The sequence below is a fragment of the Oncorhynchus mykiss genome, chromosome 15 (genome assembly GCF_057628025.1).
Source record: "Oncorhynchus mykiss isolate SJ-2025 chromosome 15, ASM5762802v1, whole genome shotgun sequence".
NCBI classification, from domain to species: Eukaryota; Metazoa; Chordata; class Actinopteri; order Salmoniformes; family Salmonidae; genus Oncorhynchus; species Oncorhynchus mykiss.
In genome coordinates, this window is record NC_143036.1 from 21,761,688 (window position 1) to 21,785,043 (window position 23,356).

At 45.6% G+C, this 23,356-nt stretch overlaps 1 protein-coding gene across 50 annotated transcripts in view; it reads right to left on the reverse strand.

Moving 5' to 3' along the window:
- Positions 1-1,458: 1,458 nt before the first annotated feature.
- The window catches only part of LOC110489787 (uncharacterized), a 122,285-nt gene continuing 100,387 nt past the window's right edge, over positions 1,459-23,356 (reverse strand). For 4 of the 50 annotated variants that reach the window (XM_090199578.1, XM_090199607.1, XM_090199604.1 and 1 more), the window contains 10 exons: positions 22,759-23,016; positions 19,657-19,831; positions 19,375-19,437; positions 18,293-18,588; positions 16,893-16,955; positions 15,055-15,147; positions 14,042-14,123; positions 13,670-13,782; positions 5,581-5,758; positions 1,459-5,149 (listed from right to left, as the gene is read on the reverse strand). In XM_090199578.1, coding sequence (XP_090055704.1) covers positions 5,145-5,149; positions 5,581-5,758; positions 13,670-13,782; positions 14,042-14,123; positions 15,055-15,147; positions 16,893-16,955; positions 18,293-18,588; positions 19,375-19,437; positions 19,657-19,831; positions 22,759-23,016 — 1,326 coding nt within the window. In that variant the 3' untranslated portion in view covers positions 1,459-5,144. Of the gene's footprint in view, positions 5,286-5,580; positions 5,759-13,669; positions 13,783-14,041; positions 14,124-15,054; positions 15,148-16,892; positions 16,956-18,292; positions 18,592-19,374; positions 19,438-19,656; positions 19,832-22,758; positions 23,017-23,356 lie in introns of all 50 variants that reach the window. The other 46 variants (XM_090199576.1, XM_090199606.1, XM_090199602.1 and 43 more) reach the window with 22 other exon arrangements.

Below are 23,356 nucleotides of genomic sequence, written 5' to 3' on the forward strand. Positions count from 1 at the left end.
AATTCCTTCGACCTTATGGCTTGGTTTTTGCTCTGACATGCAGTGTCAACTCTGGGACCTTATATAGACAGGTGTGTGTTTTTCCAAATCATGTCCAATCAATTAATTTTACCACTGGTGGACTCCAATCAAGTTGTAGAAACATCTCAAGGATGATCAATGGAAACAGGATGCATCTGAGCTGAATTTTTTTAAATTCTAGAAACCTGTTTTCGCTTTGTCATTATGGGGTATTTGGTATTTTATTAGGATCCCCATTAGCTCTTGCAAAAGCAGTGTGTAGATTTATGAGGGGAAAAAATGATTTAATACATTTTAGAATAAGGCTGTACCGTAACAAAATGTGGAAAAAAGTCAAGGGGTCTGAATACTTTCTGAATGCACTGTATGTCTAATAAAATGTTGTGTAGTGGCTTTGCTGGCATGCATCTAAAAAAAATTGGTTGAGTTTTCCCCACCAAGATGTACATGCTAAAATCGCCACTATTCAGGAACCACGCCTGTGTGGAAGCACCTGCTTTCAATATATACTGAACAAAAATGTAAACGCAAAATGCAACAATTTCAATGATTTTACTGAGTTACAGCTCATACAGTATAAGGAAATCAGTTAATTGAAATACATTAATTATGCCCTAATCTATGGATTTCACACCACTGGGCAGGGGCACAGCCATGGGTTGGCCTGGCAGGGCATAGGCCCACCCACTGGGGAGCGAGGCCCAGCCAATCAGAATGAGTTTTCCCCACAAAAGGGCTTTATTACAGATAGAAATATAATTAACTGTCCGGGTGGCTTGGTCTCAGACGATCCCGTAGGTTAAGCAGCTGGAAGCGGAGGTTCTGGGCTGGCGTAGTTACACGTGGTCTGCAGTTGTGAGGCCGGTTGCCAAATTCTCTAAAACGTTATTGGAGGCAGCTTATTGTAGATAAATTAATATTCATTTCTCTGGCAACAGCTCTGGTGAACATTCATATAGTCAGCATGCCAATTGCACGCTCCCTCAAAACTTGAGACATCTGTGGCATTGTGTTGTGTGACAAAAGCGCACATTTTAGTGACATTTTGTCCCCAGCACAATGTGCAACTGTGTAATGATCATGCTGTTTAATCAGCTTCTTGATATGCCAAACCTGTCAGGTGGATGGATTATTTTGGCAAAGTGTTAAATGCTCACTAACAGGGATGTAAACAAATTTGTGCACAACATTTTAGAGAAATAAGCTTTTTGTTCATATGGAACATTTCAATTATCTTTTATTTCAGCTCATGAAACATGGGACCAACACTTTACATGTTGTGTTTATATTTTTGTTCAGTATACTTTGTGTACCTCATTTACTCAAGTGTTTCAGTTATTTTGGCAGTTACCTAGCTTATAGGCCATGTGGCTTATATTATGTCTAAAAGAGGACAGAGAGGATAACGTAAACTGATCAAAAGACAAGCACAATATCTTAAACATTTTGTTTTTTAATGTTTAATAATCACATCACTAATTAACAATTAATCACAATAAACACTTCTTTCAAACCAAAAATGTCAATTCAAAATGAATGAAAAACAAAAAAACAAATTCTGCAAATGACAAATTCTGCGAATGACATAAGTCTACGGAACACATTCCATTTGTTTCTGCATGCTCTTAAATAGGTGTTTTCTATGAGTACACTTGCACATTGGGTGTGCGCTAGCGGAAGAAGCAGATCTATGGAGCTCATTGTAGCATTACTGGAGAGCTCTAAGTAACACAAGCCAAACCTGACAGCTACTGTTAGCCTTACATAAGGGTGTGTTAGGGCGCGGACGTCTCCATGACACTCCAGGACAGAGTGTGTGTGTGTGTTTCTGTGTGTGCGTGCGTGTAGGGCAAGGGCAACAATATTCCTAAATGACAGATATGACCTGACTTCTAATCCCACTTCCTGCTTTAACAGGAAGCCCTGCACCACAATGGCATGTTATACAGTGCAATTCTACACATTAGTTTCAATCCCTTCCATGTTGCACGTATCTTGTTTTCAAATCAACACAAGAAGGTCACTGTATCCTACAATGTCAAAATCACATCTGAAGGTCTACCTGTAAATAAGAGTATTTTCATTTCTTAAGACTGGGGTTGTGGGGATGGACAAAGGTTATGTGAAAGTTAACAAAACTCTTACAATTTGTGAAATAAACACTGCTCAATAGACAGCAATCCACAAACTGGACCAGACCTCATTATGCCTCCCATGTGTATAACCCCTCAAACACTCCCCACTGACCCAACCACCATGTCGCTATGGGAACACAAGATAAATACAAAAGTGTTGCATCTATAGAACATTATATCTCTATAACATTCTTTCACTTCAGCAGCCCTTTTCTTGGAAAAAAGGCAGACTTGCTCAATAACAATAATGATACCCCTTACCATTAAAACTGTTAAAGACATATTAACATAAAAGCTGTACGTAACATCCTTATTACCATCATTGTTGTTTTCATATTATTATTTTTTTTCCTGTGGCGAAAGTGTATAAAACAGTAAAATATCTATTTATATACAACCGTGTGCAATCTCAGAGAGAACATACCAGTGAGTGTGGTAAGTCAGGATCAGTGGTAATATTGAAATTTCTCTATCAGATGAGGATCAGAGGCGATACTACGATCCACCTCAGCAGCCGTTCCTCTTACAACAATCACTGCTGTACTACAAAACCGCTCAAATATCAATATCTACAAACCTCTCCAATTTTAAAATAACATCTTGTTGATAACAATAAAATGTATTGACCATTTTCTTAAAACATTTAAATTGACTTTTTTTTTGGCTCTGGGTATTAGGCCTATTCCACACATCTCAATAGATTGTAATTATGTTTTTAAATTAAATTAATCACGATGTCTTTTAAACAATATTTCATGGATATCCTAGGAACAATATGGGAGTAAATCAGTGTGTGGAGAGACAGCTTTACCTTTCATCAAATACACATTACCATTACACACCCTCTTTAATATATTCAAGAATTTAAGGTCATTTTAATAGTTTCCATATCTAGGGGGGGGGGGGGGAATAATTCCTCAAAAAGAGTACCTGGTGTACTGTCCTTATTTTGAGCTCAACACATTTAAAAAACATGACGATTTTATAGCTGAATTATATAATATACCAAACTGCAATAGAATTTAGAATCAAATTGACAGCCCCCAATTTTCTTCCTGCCCACTGTTAAAAAAAAGAAGATACAACACCGACTATTTCCCCCAAGGACAAATATACTGAACCACAACACTGCAAGTCATAATGCACATAGGCTTTCTGCTCTGGGCATGATATTACCTGGCCATGCACGAAAAAGGCAATTGGAGGCAATTGTTGGATACATTGCTACAAGTAAAATAAGCCACATTGAATGTTCCACTGCCAACAGCCTGACAAAAATAAGTCCTTCAGCAGAACCTCTAATAATGTTCCAACAAGTCCTTCAGCAAGTCCTCTTATTACTGTCAATAACACTTTACCAGAACCCTCAGAAAACAGCTGAAATGGGACAACAAGCAGGACTGGTCACAAAATACGATTATTCTAAATCCTAATCAAACTACAGTGCCACCATGCGGTTTCATTTTCAACTATGACATTCTGTCTGTCTGTGTCACTCCAGGGACAAGGGTCCATCAGCTTGAGCTTCCAGCCCGAGTCCCATCCCAGTTTCAGGTAAGCAGGACAGGAGGCACGTACAGTACAAGACACATCGCTCCACCAACCTCCAAGACACTTTCCTTCACATAATTCATCTTAACATTCTATTACCCTCTGGAGTTTTCCTAGACAGCACTATTCTGACACATCACATTGTTGTCTTAACACACTGAAGAGGACACGTCTTTACGTCACTACGCCTCAGTGTTCGCTGTCTCCCTTTTGATCTGTCTTTGTCTCCCTCGTCACACCCCTGACATGCTTTCTCAGTCTCAACGCCCTAAACGGAGTCGCATCTTCATGACTGTGTGCCTTTGTTTCGAGAAAAATATATGTGTGTGTATTCAAGAGGATTTCTGAGCCCTGTTGGTAAAGAGACCATCCACCGTATTTCTTACACGAGAAATAAAACGAAAGAAGAAAACAATGAAACAAACCTTAAAACTAAGCTGATGAGGAAAATAAACTAATGTAAAAGTAAACAGAACAGAACGCCACAGCTCATTGTTACAGTATTATTCAATCAAACACACCATCACAAACACACCGTTTAAAAGAGAGTTAAATAGCCTACTGTTCAAGTACAGTCTACTAGTTTACTAATATTTTGTGAGTGCTCTTTAAAAACAAAAGGTATTTAACCCTTGGACAGTGAAAAAGAGGGGTCTGGACTCTGGGTACATGGATATGAGAGAGGAGGGAGGTGAGGCAGTGAGTGAATGAGTCGATGGTTGGTGAATAGTGAGTCAATTAATCAATGGTTATTGGGAACACACCACAGCCCTACATGCTGACAAGTAAAAGGGCTCTACACACATATTAGTCTGCGTACATAACCCACAGGTGAGTCTAGGAAGGTTTCCCATTGGGGGTGTCTATGTGAACCAAACAGGTGTGTTCAGGGCTGGCGATGCCTGGTAGATTACTCTCACTAAAACGGCACTAGGACGTACTGTAATACTGGATAAGACTGATTTTTGCTACTGTACGCTGCAACTGCCATATTATGCTCTTGGAGAGGTAAGGAAACATGAATTAGACTTCACAGTTAACATGGCAAGCCTCCGTTCCCCTCCCAATGTTATCCCAACCTGCTTGAAGCTTGGTCTACTGTATGTACAATGTCAGCTCATCCAATGGGAACACAGGACAGCGGTAGGTAGGTAAGCGCAGGTTCAGGCGTAGTAAGAGAATGATACATGGGTGAGGTGTTTGGATGTGGGATTGAGGGTCATGACCTGAGTCCTGCTAGCGTGCCGTTGCCCCCCTGTCCCAGTGGGGGGAGGAGGGAGGGGGCAGCGGGGGTAGCCAGCAGAAGTCAGGGAGTCGTTGAGAGAGACGCTGCGTTGTGGGTGTGAGGGGCTGTCTCCCGGGGCTGGCCAGGTTATGATGTCGGCGCCGTGGTCCGTGCGAGAGCGGGCGTTCTCGCGGAAGTTGAGCTTGAAAGACTCAATCTGCAGCAGGAAGTGTGTAAATGGGACAGAAAGAATGGAAAAGAGGAGAGAAGGAGAGAGGAGTGGGGGACATAGGAGATGTTGAGGGGGTTAAGATGAAGGGGGTAGATGGATAGCACAAAGAAGAATTAGAAGCCTGTAAAATAAGAAGTCAAAGGTAATGGGGTGGTCAGGGACATGTAAATCACAAAATAAATATGAAAGTCTCAAAGTCATTTAGATAAGAGACCATCTCTGCTTCTTTTGTATCCAAACTTGCCCCTTCATAAGGCCCCTCTCCAGACCAGACAATCATAAAGAACATTTGGGAGGCCTCATATTAGCTCACATCAAGGGATAGGAGTCTGAGAGAATGAGGAGGAAGGAGTGGGACGCAGCCCTAGTGGAGAGAGGACAGGCAGGGGACTGTTCGGTTTGGACGGCATACTTACTTGTCTCAGGGATGCGCGAGTCAAAGCCCTGGGGGTCATGGATGCCCTGGCTTCCGCAGGGGGCACCCTCCTTCACCCCATTCTCCTGGGCGGGGCTGCTTGCCTGCCCTGGCACCTTGGCTGAGGCATCACTGGAGGGAGCCCCATTTTCCTCTGCCGTCTTCTCGGCTCCCTCAGCCTAAAAATGCATACAGTAGCAGGGTGTCAATTGGGTGGGGGGGTTGCAATGGAATGGAAAAAGGGGTTGCAGTGTGTGTACAGTAGGACAGATGAGATATTAACTACAAGCGTACTCAAACAAAACATGGTAGGCGCTGAGGATGTCTTCAATGCGGGAAATATAAATGGTAGAAAATCCTAAAAGATATAACAGGACCAGTGGTCTGACGGTATCAAATATTGTGGAAAATAAAGAGCTATATTTACTCAAACATATTAGATGAGAGCTAGCTTTGGATGTGGAATATATTCTTCAGCTATATTTAATCTGCAATTTCTTTAGAATAATAATAATTATAGTTATCTTTATAATTATAGTTATAATTATCTTTAGACAGGGGCTTATGTGTCCAGTAGCTCTGGGTACATAAAACACGTGTCTCTATTTCACAAAAAGACCACAAGGGAAGGGATAAATAACAACATCCATGGGAGGCTAGATGGTTTGGTAAACGTGTGTGTGTTTCAACACAACACATCACCCGCACCATTAAACCCTGGGTTTTATCACCATTTTTATTCAAAAGAAATGTGCATACCTAAACCATAGAGAGCACCAAATTAAACATGTTATCATGGATTGTGCAAGTGTTGCGTATACTGCTGGTGCAAGCTGAAAGGTACTGTATGTGCAGGTATATTATAACATCTCTGAAATAGTCATATAGTATGTGTCCAAAGAATGTGATTGAGGACCAACTGAGAACATGTCAATATGTGTATGTGTTCATTATCAACTGTGTACAGTATGCACTGCATGCAGAAATATCAATATTCATTCACAGTGCCAGAGGAGATGAACGGTGCATCCATGGAGATGCTGGTCATGTGACTGATAAGATGGACTTCATTCTTTGAGTGTTATGTTATGAACACAGTGAGAAAAGAGCACAAACATGGATAAACTCAATGCTATGCTTTCCCCCACATTGCCCCTCTCTCTCTCTCTCTGGGAGTGTTTTGTAGTTGAGAGGCCGTGTGGAGGGCTCTGTCCTTACTTATTTTCTTGATTCTTTCCTTGGTCATGCTATAGATGGTGTTGTAGATGAGGCTGGGTCTAGTCCTGCTATAGATGGTGCTATAGCTGAGGCTGGTTCTAGTCATGCTATAGATGGTGGTATAGATGAGGCTGGGTCTAGTCATACTATAGATGGTGCTGTAGCTGAGGCTGGATCTAGTCATGCTATAGATGGTGCTGTAGATGAGGCTGGGTCTAGTCCTGCTATAGATGGTGCTATAGCTGAGGCTGGGTCTAGTCATGCTATAGATGGTGCTATAGCTGAGGCTGGGTCTAGTCCTGCTATAGATGGTGCTGTAGATGAGGCTGGGTCTAGTCCTGCTATAGATGGTGCTATAGCTGAGGCTGGGTCTAGTCATGCTATAGATGGTGCTATAGCTGAGGCTGGGTCTAGTCCTGCTATAGATGGTGCTGTAGATGAGGCTGGGTCTAGTCCTGCTATAGATGGTGCTGTAGATGAGGCTGGGTCTAGTCCTGCTATAGATGGTGCTGTAGCTGAGGCTGGGTATAGTCCTGCTATAGATGGTGCTGTAGCTGAGGCTGGGTCTAGTCATGCTATAGATGGTGCTGTAGCTGAGGCTGGGTCTAGTCGTGTAATGGATGGTGGTGTAGATGAGGCTGGGTCTAGTCATGTAATGGAGGGTGGTGTAGATGAGGCTGGATCTAGTCAGGCTATAGATGGTGGTGTAGATGAGGCTGGGTCTAGTCATGTAATGGATGGTGGTGTAGATGAGGCTGGGTCTAGTCATGTAATGGATGGTGGTGTAGATGAGGCTGGGTCTAGTCATGTAATGGATGGTGGTGTAGATGAGGCTGGGTCTAGTCATGTAATGGAGGGTGGTGTAGATGAGGCTGGATCTAGTCAGGCTATAGATGGTGGTGTAGATGAGGCTGGGTCTAGTCATGTAATGGAGGGGGGTGCAGATGAGGCTGGGTCTAGTCATGTAATGGATGGTGGTGTAGATGAGGCTGGGTCTAGGCAGGTTATGGAGGGTGGTGCAGATGAGGCTGGGCCTATTCAGGTTATGTTAGTGGATGAGGAGAGTATAGTGGGGAAGAGCAAGCGACTAGGGGTGGTGGAGGGGGGTGTCAAGCGGAAAATGAAAAGGGGGAGAAGAAAGGAGGTGGGAGGGGAGAGGCACTAAGGAACCTTTGCCTGGTGCCGGGGGGGGGCAGCTAGAGAGAAAGGGCAGGTGGTCAGGATGGGAGATAGAGATGCGGAGGAGGAGGGTGAGTCTAAGGACGAGGAGGTCGCTTTCTTTTCAGACTCAATGGGTCCAGAGCTGACAGTCAGTCAGGCAGAGGGGTCAAAGTACAAGGTTAGGGAACTGTCAAGGTTCCTGAATGATACTGAAGGGAAAAAGGAATCTTGAAGCTTTTTTTTGTGATCCGGTAAAGTTTGTAAGATCAGTACAACACGCCAGAGGTGTGGACTCGAGTCATATGACTTGGACAAATATGATGATTTGCAACTCGACTTTGACTTCAACACCAATGACTCGTGACTTGACTTGGACTTGAGCCTTATGACCCTCCCCAAGCCCAAATATTAAAAGTGATGCTATTAAAAAGTGTGCAGCGCATCAACTCTTCATTTAACGGATTACAGTTTGAATCGGACAGCAGCCAATCAAATTGTGCCAGCTGAGAAAAAACTGTGCGTGGCAGTGCAGAGGAATGTCGACGGGTGAATTCAGATGGAGCCCTTGGAAAGATGATACCACAAATTATTATTTTCGGATATAAAGACGATGCTGTATCAACAAAAAACAAGATTGCAACTTGCAAAACATGCAGGAAGAAAATGACAGACGGAGGCGCAACAATTTCCAAATTTGTTTGACATTTGAAGCTGCACAAAGAATGGTAAGCCGCGGCTAATATAGCCGACAGCTATATATTTTATTACCTTACTAGTGTATCATGTAGGCTAACGTAACGTTAAATCAATGAGCCTCCACACAGTCAGTCAGTGCAGGAACGTGATCATTGCACCCCAGATTGAGCTACAACTGGCTAGGCAGTTGGTAGCCTAAATCTTGCCTGATGTTCCTAAAACAAGATTGGGCGATTGTGTACAAGCCTACATCGCCCGACTGCGCCCCATAGCGATTCTCGATAGTCGATCACTATTGTTTCCATGGAAAAATACAATTTATTTAGAAAGTAATAAATATATAGATATTTTTAAAAGCATTCATGATTTGCGTAAATGTAATATACTAACTATTACTCTGGTTAAAAATATGAAATTCTATTACATTTGGTGAAGAGCACATTATGACTTGTTTAGGACTCGAAACTCAAAGTTAAAGACTTGAGACCTGACGGTTTTGACTTGGGACTTGAGTGCTAAGACTTGAGACTTACTTGTGATTTGTAAAACATTGGCTTGGTCCCACCTCAAACACACTATGAAAAACGAGGAGCATGGTGTCCTCTCACTCAGGAAATGTGTTAGGTTTAGGAAGTGGGTCACAACCACCGTGCGTAAGGGTCTACCTTCAGATGCTGTTTAGATGAATAGTTTCTTTCTGGCACTGGGGCTTTTTGAGCTTTACTATTGGTCTCTTTCTTTGCTGGCTTTTCTCCCACTTTTTATGGAGACTCTTTGGCTAGGCTCGCTTAATTTAATTGGTGCCAGAGATGCAGGTAAGAGGAGTCTGTTGGGTGAATATGTAAAACAAAAAAAGTACAGGTGTTGTTTCTGCTGGAGACACATAGTGATGTGGTGAATCAAGTCGATTTGGAGCTCTGGTGGAAAGGGGCAAGTGTGTTGAGACATGGGACAAATCTTAGTGCAGGGGTGGCAGTCCTTTTTGCACTGGGTCTGTCTGTAAAAATTTGCTCCTCAAAGGAGGTGTGTAGGGGTAGGCTGCTTGTTGTTAAAGCAGAAATTAACAACATGAGTTTTGCCCTTATACATGTGTATGCGCCTAACACAGGGCGAGAGAGGGGGCATCTGCTTGGGTGTCTAAGAAACTCACAGGTAGCGCCAGAGGAGATGCTGGTGGTAGGCGGGGACTGGAACTGTACAATGGATTTTTACCAAAGATAGAAATGAGGAGGAGCCTCATTCAGGCTCAGTGCGGGTGTTTTTATTTATTTTACCCTTATTTTACCAGGTAAGTTGACTGAGAACATATTCTCGTTTACAGCAACGACCTGGGGAATAGTTACAGGGGAGAGGAGGGGGGTGACATCTTAAATCAGTTTGATGTAGTGGATGTTTGGAGAACTAGACGTCCCAACACAAGACACTTTACATGGGTGAAGGTCTTTGGGGCTAGGGTGAGTGCAGCCTGACTAGATTGGTTTTACATGTCCAGGAACCAGAGCAATAGTCTGTTGGGCGGTACCATTCTCCCGGTGGGTTTTTCGGATCCAACCATGGCTCGGCTGTCTACTTCATCAGGGCCTCGGCAGGCATCCTAGTAGAAGTTTAATGTAAAGATCTTAAAAGATGCCACTTTTTGCTCAGGTTTCCAGACTTTTTGAGAAAGTTGGGGTTAGCGAAGAGAGGGGTATCTCTGAGTCAATGGTGGGATGTGGGAAAAGTCCAAATGTGTATTTTCTGTCAACAGTATACAGTTCTCTCATTCTCAGGCTAGGAGAGTATTGGAGGAACTCGAGCGTAGTATCAGTGATGTGGAGGTAGAGCTAGTGGGGCAAGGCAATGTAGGCCCCCAGGTTAATTTGGCTGAATTACGTAGGGACCTGGGCAGTTTTTTCCAGGTTAAAGCAAAGGGAGCACTTCTAAGAGCTAGGTTCTCCATGCTCAAGGAGATGGATGCTCCCAGCTTGGTTTGGATTGTCTGCGGCTGTCGGCTGGGCGGGTGACCTCTGTAGTGGGGGAGATGCCGGAGTGGACTGTGGAGTTTTCTACTGAGTTGTATAGGGCACAACCGTGTGATCCTATACGTGTTCAGGTTTTGTTTGCAGAACTCCCTAAGCGCTCTCTGGCACAGAGGGATGAAATGGACATTCCCCTGTTGTCCAATGAACTGGCAGAGGCCATAACCCAGATGTCCACCGGGGTCGATGGACTCCCAATTCTGGGGAATAATTGGACTGGACTTCTTTTGCGTGGGGGTAGGAGAGTTGCCGATGTTCTGCCGTGGCTCTGACTCTCCTGCCCCCCCCAAAAGGCCTGTGGCATTGCTCTATGCGGACTACAAGATATTTGCCAAGGTCCTCGCTAACAGAGTGAATTTCCATCTGGACTCTATAGTATACAAGGACCTGACATATTGTGTACCGGGATGCTCAATCACTGAAAACTTCTTCTTAATCAGGATGTTGGACTTGTCAAGAGTTTCTAAGATGAAATTTGGACTGGTCTCTAGACCAAGAGAAGGCTTTTGGTAGAGTGGACCATGAGTATCTGTTCAATGTGATGTCTGTGTTTGGGTTTGGGGAAAGGTTTTGGCTTGTGTGAAGATGTATGCTGGGGCGTCACATATGGTCAAGTTCGGAGGGGGGCTCAGTAGACCAGTCTTGGTGAGGCGGGGCATTAGACAAGGATGACCTCTATCGGGGCATTTAAATACACTAGCCATTAAGCCTTTTTTTGGGCCTCCTACGCAGGAGACTGCAGGGAGTGTGATAGACAGGCATAGCAGTGTCGGCGTATGCAGATGACATTACTGTGACGGTCAGGGATGGGCAGGATATGCAGGCACTAGAGACTAGGTGTACGAGGGAGCTTCGTCAGCTAAGGTGAACTGGGGCAAGAGCAAAGCTCTTATGTGGGGCATGGAGGGAGGAGGGAGTTGTAAAGGCTTAACATTTTGGGCGTATACCTGGGCTCGGAGAGGTGGTGAACTGGGAGGTGTCAAGATTGGCCAGATGGAGGTGGCTCCTGTCTCAAGTGTCATATAGAAGGAGGGTGCTGATAATCAACAACCTGGCGGCATCCTCCCTGTGCTCGCAGACCTGCAACACAAGCTGGTGGATTTTTTCTGGTCGGGCCATCAATGGCTGAGGGTGGCAGTGTTGTACATGTCCGTCCACAAAGGAGGACAGGGCCTGGTGGAACTGGAGAGCAGCGTGCCTGCATTCCCAACTAAAGGCGGCGCAGAGACTGCTGTACCATACTGATGTCGGCTGCTGCTGCTGAGGAGAGCTGGTGGATTAGGGTTGGACCGGCAGCTGTTCCTCATAAGGCTGGAGAGGCTGAGTACAGCAGGTCTCTCTGATTTTTACTCTGCAGTGCTGAGGGCCTGGCAGCTGCTAAGGCCCACACGAGAAGGGGGTGTGGAGACTGGGCTGTGGGAGGAGCTTATCTTCAACAATCCAGCCATCCTTTTGAGATCAGTTCAATCGGCCAACCCTGCAGAAGCGACTGATGGCAGCGGGCTTACTAAGGCTGGGTGACCTGCGGCTGCTGGGGGAGGAGGGGTGGAAAACCCTGGAAGTCCTGGCATAACAAACAGGTTTACTAACACCTCTTAGGTTGCTAGAGAGATTCCTGTGGGAGGTCCTGGAGGCACTGTCTGAGCTGGTAAAGTGGATGTTTGAGCAGTCAAAGGGGGAGGGTCCACCAATGTTTCCCCCACTGCAGGTGATGGCAGAGACTGGGGACTGGCAAGGGGGTATGGAGGACTTGTTGGACTTTAACACTCTGAGCCTGGGGGAGTTTGAGGGGGTGTAAGGTAAAGCCCTCTACAACCTCTGCATTAAGGTAAGGAACATTAGGAGCCCAACAGTGTGAAGGCACATCAGTGGCAGGGGGTATGTGGGGCGGAGAGTATGGTGGGTCCCCAGTGCCAAAGAGGTCAGGGGATCTCCAGTGGAGGGTTCTACATGGAGCCATGGCCACTAACAGCTGGTTGGCACGGGTCGACCCAGCAGTCGGACAGGGGTGTCCTTTCTGTGTCATGAGTGAAACTGTGCATCATGTGTTTTCTGTGTGCACCAAGTTAATGCAATTAATGTCTCTGTTGGAATGTCTGTCTGAGAGGTTGGGAGTGGAGTTTACTGTCAGGATGTTTATAATGGGGTAGAGGTATTTGAACAAGGAAAAGGCCAAATGTGTGTTGTTGAATGTTCTGTTTGCTCAGGCAAAGTTAGTTATTTGGTTAACAAAGAGGAACAGGGTCAAAGGTGGGAGGATAACAGACCCTTTACTATTATTTAATGGGATGGTCTCTGGCGCCTCAGGGTGGAATTTGAGTTCTATGAAATTTTCGATGTTTCATGAGATATGGTGTTGGGAGGCCGTCTGTATAGCTGGGGAAGATGTTTCAGGAGATATGGTGTGTCGGGGAGGCCGTCTGTATAGCTGGGGAAGATGTTTCAGGAGATATGGTGTGTCGGGGAGGCCGTCTGTATAGCTGGGGAAGATGGGTTGGATATACGGTTGGGTGAGGTTTTGGTTATTGTGGTGTGTGATGTTGTTTTGTATCGTGGGGTAAAGGACAAGGTGAGTACGCAGCACAGGGGATATTTGTCTTTTTGAAGGGGGTGGTGGTGGTGAGGATTTAATGAAATGAGGATGTATCATTAAAGAAAGTCTCTCCCTCCCTCCCTCCCTCCCTCCCTCCCTCCCTCCCTCCCTCCCTCCCTCCTGTGGGGAGTGACACTTTCCACAGACAGTATTGTCCACAATGTATTGTAATAACTTACCGTACCTGTGCCATGCTCAATGGCTATCTTCACTAAAATGTTTTCCGACTGCTATCACTGTGGAGATCACATTTCCAAGTTGTTTTCTGGACAATACCATTTGACACAGGCTGAACATCTGATCTGATGCACCATATGTAATATACTATACTGTAAACTGTCAGCGTGAAAGTAGGAGTATAAAGCAGTCACTCAGTGTGAGGGTCGTTTGTCCAGTGACCTCACCTTGATGTTGCCACCACCGGGCTCATGACAGAGGTTGTCCATTGAGCCCACTTTGGATTTAGCCTGATCCTTGTTGTTCACTTTCTGGGACTCGATCTTCACATCGCCGCCCCCTACAGGACACACACAGTCAATGGGACAGCACAGACAATACACACTGCACAGGTCCGCAGAACAGAGATCAGTTGTTGTTCTGCTTAATCATTATAATCATCTTTGGTAGTCACATTTGAATGGTCCTTAATAACATCTTGAGCATATAATGACAGTAACGTGCTCTGGTCAATAAAACACACAGAAACATACACAACACATGCATTACAGTGTACATTCAGTATGGCAACTCAACAGGTCTACCAAGAGGGCCTTTACCAGGCTTGTGTTTGATGTTGGCCTTGGAGCCACACTTCGATGTCACTTTGCTTAGATCCACCTTCTTGTTGAGTATCTGTACCTGCAAATATACATTAGACCCAGTTACACACACAGAAGAGGAAATGAATGACCACCCGTCAAAGATCCATGACGGCCATCTTCTTCGCCATGCAGTTGAACCTATTCAGCTTTATCATTAGCCATCTGTTCTTGGGAAAACTCATGTACTCATGTGTCCACCGCATACAGTAGCAGCACGAGCACAACCAATCAAAGGAGGAAGTCTGCATAGAGAGCCAATCAGAGTTGAGTGTCTGGGCAGGTCAGAGGTTAGACAGGTAAGGGTGGTGTTTGATTGGTGTTGAGTGAGTTAGAAACAGCGACAGGTAGAGTCGAAGCCAGTGTTTTACAACTCCAGTGTTTCCCAACTGTAGCCCCGGAAAAACTTGTCAACTAATCTTGCCAACTAATCATCAAGCTCTCAATGAGTTAAATCAGGTGAGTTTATCTGGGGCTACAACAAAAATGTGTGATGTTGGAGGGACTGGAGTTGGGAAACACTGGTCTAAGCCATGGACAGTAGCAGGTACTCCGGAGGAGGGTTAGCTAGAGACACCATGCTGTCCAAAAACCACATCATACAACAGCCTCTTATTGCCAAGGTCCCCCCCCCCAAAAAAAAAAACGGGGAATAAGAGTGACGTCTTAAAAGCGTTCGGTGGTGCCATTCGGCAGGAGCGATGCTTTCAGGCAATGACTGTGCCAGTGCCAAAAGGGGGGCAGCACTGTAGCATTTCCTAGACTAAAACCAAATCTGTCAATGATAGAACCGTGACTCAGACATTTTGAGGTCTGCAGAAGTTTTTTTTTGTAGGAGTGAGGTTCAGCCTGTTCCAGTGGAGTCTTCAGAAGATAACCCCGCCCCGCCCCGAGCTCTTTAGTGGTCATGACGTGCGGTCGGCCATGTAGGGTTGGGGGCCATTCAAGCTAAGCCGCAATCCGGTACTAACCTTCCCTCCACCAGGAACATGCTTGATATTGTCCTTGGAACCCAAGCGTGAGGTGACGTGGCTGAAGTCCAGCTTTTTGGAGACTATCTGAACCTACAAAGCATAGAGCAGGCAGAGAGGAAGAGTAGATTCACTGTGGGGGTTAGAGGGAGGGTCGGGTGGGGGCGAGCTGTGACGAAGAAGGAAGAGAGGAGCGCAGAAGCATCTAGAGGCCACACACACAGACGTCTATTGACACACGCATGCAGGGTCCCACATCCACACCTGCCCTTTGAAGATGCTCAATTGCTACGGTATTAAAATAGATTATTGAAACAGGCATGTGAATGTGTTATCATGGTGATTGTTTCACCTGTAATGTATTGTGTTGGCGCTAACGTGTGTTGTTACAGTGATAATTACTATAACGGTGTCTGACTGCCTGAATTGTGATTTTGCTATGCATACTGTATGCCCTTTTAATGGGCTTAAGTGAATGGCTGAAGTGAATGTCTCCGTTTAAAATTCACTTTGGTGATATCCTGCCATATTGACACATTCATACTTGTTGGCACATAGACGGACAATCGCACAGTGACAACATGACATTGGTACCATGAACCCACAAACCCAGTAGTTAGATTTAGACAGGGAAAGTACTACATTTCATACAGACATCTTAGTTAGAGATCACAGCTGACAGTTAGGCAAAGGAACCACACATACACAGACAAACATATACTAGGCAGTAGCAGGCTTAAGCTCAGATCCTTGACAGCCATAAGAGTCCTCTGGGTATCATTATGTTGTGGCAATTAGGGGGATGGAGAGCTTTAGTGGAGGGTGTGACGGAGCAGAACTCAGAAAGTCTCTCCGCCCGGATCCTCCGTCTATAGTGCAGACATACGCTACTGTACAATGACTTATCACAGCCCTCCAGCCCCTACTTTGCCACAGGGTAGGCCAACTTTAATACTTTGCTTTAGGCTCAGGACAATTTTAAAACCAGGGATATACAGTATTCGTATTGCTGTCAAGCAACATTGTTAATATGGACTCCTGGCTCTCTGGGTCTGGCTTTAGCCTTGCGTTACTGTATGAAGTCTTGAGGAGAGAGATAGTAGCAAGGTAGTGTGTTAGTATGCTTAGCGCTCTACCACGGACGTGTGCCTCCCCTCCGTGGGTATGCCATCTGATCTGGTATCTCATTAACCGTTCTTCCATGTCTACTGTAAACAATAACCTAACCAAATGTTTTTGAGGTGAAACCTAAGACGCAACATGAATCAGAAGGATTGTATTTCAAACGCATGATTCTTCTTCGGGTGTGGTCCACTTCCACAGAACCTCACGTTGATGTTGGTAACTCCAGAACTGTCTGGCTGTAAAGACATAGTCACGGATGCGCACCAGTATGGTGTCGGTTGGTCGGTGAGTCAGTCACCTAAACATCTGCTTTAGACAGCTGTCCGTCAGTCAGTCCATGCAGTGAATGAGGGATAACCAGAGATGAGTGAGTGTATGTGTTTGTGAACAATGAAATATGGCAATAAAAAAAAAACTATTTAAAAAAAAAAAATAATAATAATAAAACAAAATATTTTAACCTACAAACAGAGGTGAACAGCTTGGAGGAAATGTATCTCACTTTAGAAGAAAATGACAAGAGGATAGAGAGACAAAGAATGAGAGAGAAAGGGGAAGAGAAGAAAGAGAGAGGTTGACAGAGAAATAGCGGGTGAGAGACAACATAATGAGACATATACAAAGAGAGAGACAGAAAGTGAGAGTAGTAAACAGAGGGTGAGGAAGAGAGAGATATTTGAAGAGATAGGGGTAGATATGGGGGGTGAACTCACTTTGGCCTCGCTGGTCTCTTTGGAGGAGGAGCCTTTGGCCAGGGCGTCGCTCCTGCCAGAGACCTGGGGAGACAAGCCCCACCCTGGGTCAATACAACACACAGGACACAGGGCAGCAGGAGTCCTTAGAACTACCTCCTCTATTCTGATGCTGTATCCAAAGCAGCAGGGCTCGGTTTATTTCAGAGAACAAAGAAAATCGGCATTTTCTTTGACATGCAGTTTGGGGTCCATCGCTCAACATGTGGCACCATATGCCTTTCAACGTTGTTATAGGTAATTCCAACGTTGGACTTGGTTATTCCACCATGTTGACACTTGACAGTAGAAGTGAAGGCATAGTGTATCTGGCTAAAAAGCGTGTTAGGAGGACTTATAATGTATAAGGGGTCTCAGCCAGAGAAAAGGAAGTGAGAGTAGTGTATAGGTGGATGTAGAGAATGGGGTGAGATGTCAGCATGAGTGCAAGATGGTGAATTGAATCAAATGGAGATTTATGGAGGAAGTCACTGAGTTAACTGAAGTTAACTGGGAACTATTTTGGATCGCAAAGGGTAAAATATGAGACAAGCTGGGACCAGTTGTCTGGGAGAAGAAACTAGGAGGGGTTGTTAACAGGGAAAGCTCTGCAACGGGATGTGGCATTAGGAGAAGTGCACTATGGAAAATTCCGTCTTAGCTGGGGCTTCATCTACTGAACATAACCTGTCTGAGGGAGGCAAAACCATTATTAGACCAGGGGTGTCAAACTAATTTTGCCCCGGGGTGCAGCATTCAGTCTTCAATGAGATCTGGAGGGCCGCACTGAAAATTCGTTGTATTTCCTTGCCGCCAGAATTTGCAAAAAATAATCCTCTATCCATTGTTTTTGATTTTCCGATGCTTCCTGACAGTCATTTGGGTGATTATTAGCGAGCTAGTTACAGTCAAGAAACTGTATGAATGTAGGTCCATTCTTATTTCTACACAGTTGCCATTGCATTTTAGCCATTTTAAAGTATATTTAATCATTTTAAAGTATTCAAGTTCATTCCCCCCAGAACATAATTTGTTCTGTTAATTTATTTTTACTCAAACCACCCAAGGACTGGATAGGACCCCTGGGACATACGTAGGACCCCTGGGACATACGTAGGACCCCTGGGACATACGTAGGACCCCTGGGACATACGTTTGACACCCCTGCATTAGACTGTGAACACTATCACTACAGAGCCCTACACAAAATCATAATGGCATTGTCTGTAAAACAAGCCCATCTGTGAAACAATATCTATTTTACTAATATAATGACTAATGTATAAAACACAACCTGACCAATAAGCCTTGGAAATATTAAAGCGTGTAGCCACATAAATGATACGGGTATCCGCATCTACCACTGATGCACGACCCCTTACCTTCCCCCCTCCGGGCTGGTACTTCATGTTGTCCGTGGAGCCGATCTTGGAGCGCACATTGCGAATGTCTGGTGCGGGGGCTGTGCCTGGGCGGGAGGTGGTACGCGTGGCGTTGGCACTACCCGTGGTGGTGGTGGAGGTGGGACGGGGGACGCGGGGCACAGCCGGCTTCTTCTCTGATACTGTGGAGGAGGAGGAGGGGGCAGGTTTGGTGGTGGAGGGGCGGACACGGGGGGCGGCGCTGGTGGTGCTAGCTATAGAGCTGCGGGTGGTGCTGGTCCGGGGCCGGGTGGAGTCTGCTAGAACGGAGGGAGGAGGAGGAGAAAAGAGGACAATCAACAACCAGGTAATGAAGCCGTTTAGATGCTAAAATACTTCCAACCCAGTTCAGAGAAATTATATAGACCTGCTCTCTTCGCTACTCTTACTATTCTGTGATTAAGATCAAGTGATGGTTAATATGCTATTAGCAACAATTTGAAAAACCTTTTTGGGAACATACATCAGGCAGGTATCCCTTCTGCTCTGTAGCAACATAAACCCCAGTATGCACTGCAACGTTTATTATCCCACTTTCCAAATGTCTAACGGACATCACGTGATGAACTAAATGTACCCTGCCGAGGACTTAAGTCTTAGATCCGTCCAATCCGTCCTGAAAGAGTCTTATTTCTGAGCAGAAAGACATGCTCGGATCAGAAAATCATCCCCTCTTTATGCGTATAGTAACGGGCTTCTGCCTGCGTTGCTGGTTATGCAACGTTGAGACGTAGTGCCAGTGTCAGCAGCTCATGTCAACAGTAGGGGAGTGTAATCCTCAGAGTGTGCTGTGTTGAGCTTTTTACACTCTGCTGCTTTCTTCTCTCTCGACGACTTCACCACCTCTTTGTCCCGGTCTACATGCTTCATCTGTGTGTTCCTGCATGACACTGTCACTCTTCATTTCCTGTCTCTCTCTGCCCCCAATCCCTCAACTGGTGTTACAGTACTGTGGCTGTCTGGCTGAAGGACTAGCGCTGGAGAAGATAAGAGAGAAAATGGAGGGGGGGGACAAAGAGGAGAGAGGAGGAGTGTTTCTGTACCTGTTGTTGACTTCAGAGTGCTGGGCTTCTTGTCCTCTCCTGGCTTGCTGTCAGTCTTTGATGCTGAAAGGCAGAACAAAAGAGATCAGAGTTCAACCTGTTGATCCCTGTTATTGTCTTGTCAAAGTTTGTTTGGCAAAGCAGTGGAGTCACGTTGTGGAATACAGAAACAGTTTGGTACTCTGCTGGCTAGACGTCAGACACTTTGAATCACCAAAACAATAGGTCATGGTGTGTGTACGCGTGTTCAAAAATGTGTAAGTGTGTAGCATAGCGACTCACCCAGAGGGCGTCTGGTTGCGGGTACGCTGCCGGCAGTGCGGGATGCAATGGGAGTGCGGGTCGCCGTGGCTGGTTTACTGGTTGCCGTGGTGGCAGTGCCGTTTTTGGGGGCAGCAGTTCGAGCCGTGGAGGCGGCGGTGGCCTTTGGCACTAGAGGACGCCTCTCTGTGGTCGTCTGGAGGGAGAGACAGACAGGGAATGGGAGACGTTTGGTAAACAGATACATAAGGGAGGGAAGGATGGAGCTGCACTATTCAGTTACAAATAATGGAGTAATGGAGTTTAATAACAAATAAAAGGTTGAATGTACACCATGGCGCTCTCATAAACTGAAGCTGTGGCAAAGAACCTTGTTGTTGCGTAATGTTACATTCCTTACTAAAAAGGAACATTGGATAATGTTATATTTATAAAACCACTTGCCTATCTAGTATTCGATGTACAACAAAAACATCAGCAAATCCTCAGAGTAATTGCTATCATATCTCTCTCATTGCCATCTGGCTAGCCTGTACTGAATCCTCTGCAATCATATCCAAGCAGGACATTCAAGGGCCAGGCTCCATAGTGTCTAAAAGTATTCCCTCAATGCACTGCTCTATAGGGCATTTTCACAACAGAGTGGGCACGCTAGATTGCCTCCCTCGTGTGTTGTTTAGCCAAAAAAATAGGATTTACCAGCGATAATGTCACTGCCTGTAGTTAAACAGGCAACCACTAGAGGGCAATGGCAGATAATTCCTGCCTGGAGTGTGTATGGAACTCCAAGTTCACGCTAACAACTATGGGCCATCACATACACTGAGTATACATCACATTAGGAACACCTTTCTAATATTGAGTTGCATCCCCTCTTTGCCCTCAGAACAGCCTCCATTCATTGGGGCTTGGACTCCAGAAAGTGCCGAAAGCGTTCCACAGGGATGCTGGCCCATGTTGACACCAATGCTTCTCATAGTTGTGTCAAGTTGGTTGGATGCCCTTTGGGTGGTAGACCATTCTTGATACACACAGGAAACTGTTGAGCGTGCAAAACCCAGCAGCGTTACAGTTCTTGACACAAACCGGTGTGCCTGGCACCTACTACCCATAACCCGGTCAAAGGCACTTAAACATTTAGTGTTGCCCATTCACCCTTTGAATCACCCATGTCTCAATTGGCTCAAGGCTTAAAAATCCTTATTTCACCTGTTACCTCCTCTTCATCTAAACTGATTGAAGTGGATTTAACAAGTGACATCAATAAGGGATCATAGCCTTCACCTGGTTTCACCTGGTCAGTCTATGTTATGGAAAGAGCTGGTGTTCTTAATGTTTTGTATACTCAGTGTACAACAGGGGTGGCCATTATCATACATAAGGGGCTGGTGATAGTCCAGACCTTTTTCCAACCAACCAGTAACACACCTGATTAATTGAACTAACCAAAGTCAACTACTGTTACTTCACAGGCCCACTTATATACAGTGTATGGCAAGATCTGGCTCTGAATCAACACCAGATATAACCTCAGAGTGCACAGTTCAGATTAGCATTATGAAACGAAGGCTCCAGCCAATCTTGTCCAGGAAGCATCTGGAATGTGTTGCATCGGATCTTGAAGTCAACAACGAGCACGCGCCAGAATCCTCAAGCAGGTACACTGTTGATAGGTCTCAACATGGTGTGTGTTGCCTTGGCGCTGATGTAAGGATTGCACTAGGAACCAGGGATATAAAGAGAATGCCAATGCGCTGTGTGTCTGATTTCCCCATGCATAGATACACCGCCCGAGGGAGGCTTTGCATGGAAAACAGCTTGGATTTCCGCTCCGTCTCCTCATTCATTCCCTCTCTCATACAAACGTGTCTTGCGATCTCTCGAGTCGCCCGCTCTTTTGACCTAGACTGTATTACTGTACTCCAATATTAAACAGCAGTGTAATATGTAGTTATTGGTTAGAATGTCAGCCCTGAGATTGGAAGGTTGGGAGTGCCATCCTGGGCCGAGACATACCAAGGGACTGTAAAAATGGGACCTGATCCATCACTGCTTAGCACTAAGATAGATATGGGGTAAGGCTCTGCGATAGACTAGCGTCCTGTCCAGGGGGTGTCCTTGCACATCAAGCTGCCTTCCGCTACAGAAACAGGAGATGGGCTCCAAGACCCGGGCAAGGCTACTTAACATGTAATTAAAGGCAAATACACCCGCAGGATAGAGAAGTGGCTGTACATCATGTACATTGTAGTGTGTATCTGCAGCGCTGACGGCTGAAGGTGAGAGACTTAGGTGTGGTGAGGGAAGCCTTGAGCGACTGATGCTTGGCCCTGGTTCTCTCTAGTAAATGCCAAGGGAGGAGTGATGAATGCTGGCCTCCTCTGGGCCCCTACCCTCCAGCCCGCCCTTCCCTCTATTTTTTAATATTTTTAAATCTGTTATTTTACCAGGTAAGTTGACTGAGAACACATTCTCATTTGCAGCAACAACCTGGGGAATAGTTACAGGGGAGAGGAGGGGGATGAATGAGCCAATTGTAAACTGGGGATTATTAGGTGACCGTGATGGTTTGAGGGCCAGATTGGGAATTTAGCCAGAACACCGGGGTTAACAGCCTTACTCTTACGATAAGTGCCATGGGATCTTTAATGACCTCAGAGAGTCAGGACACCCGTTTAACGTCCCATCCGAAAGACGGCACCCTACACAGGGCAGTGTCCCCAATCACTGCCCTGGGGCATGATTGAACCCTCTATGAACCCTGCACTGAGTAATCCTGCCACTCAGCACCTGGGACACAAGGGCTTACTAGGAGACATGTTTAGAAGGTGGATACATTACAGGCAGATTAGGCTCCGAGCAGCACCACTGCAGTCAGACAGAGCCTTTGTCTATAGCTCCTGTGGAAATGAACATAGTAGCTGAACTAACACTTATGCTAAACAGAACTGAACCTGCTCCTTCTTCTGATCAGCAAGATGATGAATAGGAGGTTGAAAGAAATGCCATGGGAGAAGAAGAAAGTGGTAGGTACTTCTCCCGACACAGAGAGACACCACACAGGGGTGGCTATGGAGGTGGAGGGGACTGCGGCTGTCCCTAAAGCAGGGCAGGGCCACTCACCTTGGGCTTGACCTCACGTGGCTCAGTGGTGGAGGTGGTGGCTGCGGATGTGGGTCGGCTGACTGTGGACGAAGGCCGCTTGGGGCCAGCAGTGGGAGTAGGGGCCTTGGGCACGGGCGTTTTTTTGTTGAGGAGGGTGGCTGAGGTGGTGGTGGAGGTGGAGGAAGGGGTGGGGCGTTTGGGGGCGGCAGCACCAGTGGATGCTGCCGAGCTCGGCCGTGGCTTAGCGGCGCTCAGTTTGGTTGCCCCGGCGACAGGCTGCGAGATGGAACGCACACCAGACAAATGAAGAGCAAAACAAAGAACAAAAGCGAGAAAGAAAACAACAAAACACAAGATAGTAGCAGCAGGAGAAAGCAGCAGAAGCAGCCTTAATCATAATCAACAGAATACCAACAAATGGAACTGCCAGCTGAACAAAAACAACAACTCTATTCAGTTACATCCAGTTAAAATCAGCACTATAACAACGAAGACCAACATCCTAGGACTATTGAAGTTAACAGAATGAAGTAATATCTCACAACTATGCGTGGATTTAAAAGTAGCAGTAGGAAAAGCGTTAGCAGCATGAGTGATGTATGATTTGATAATGTTC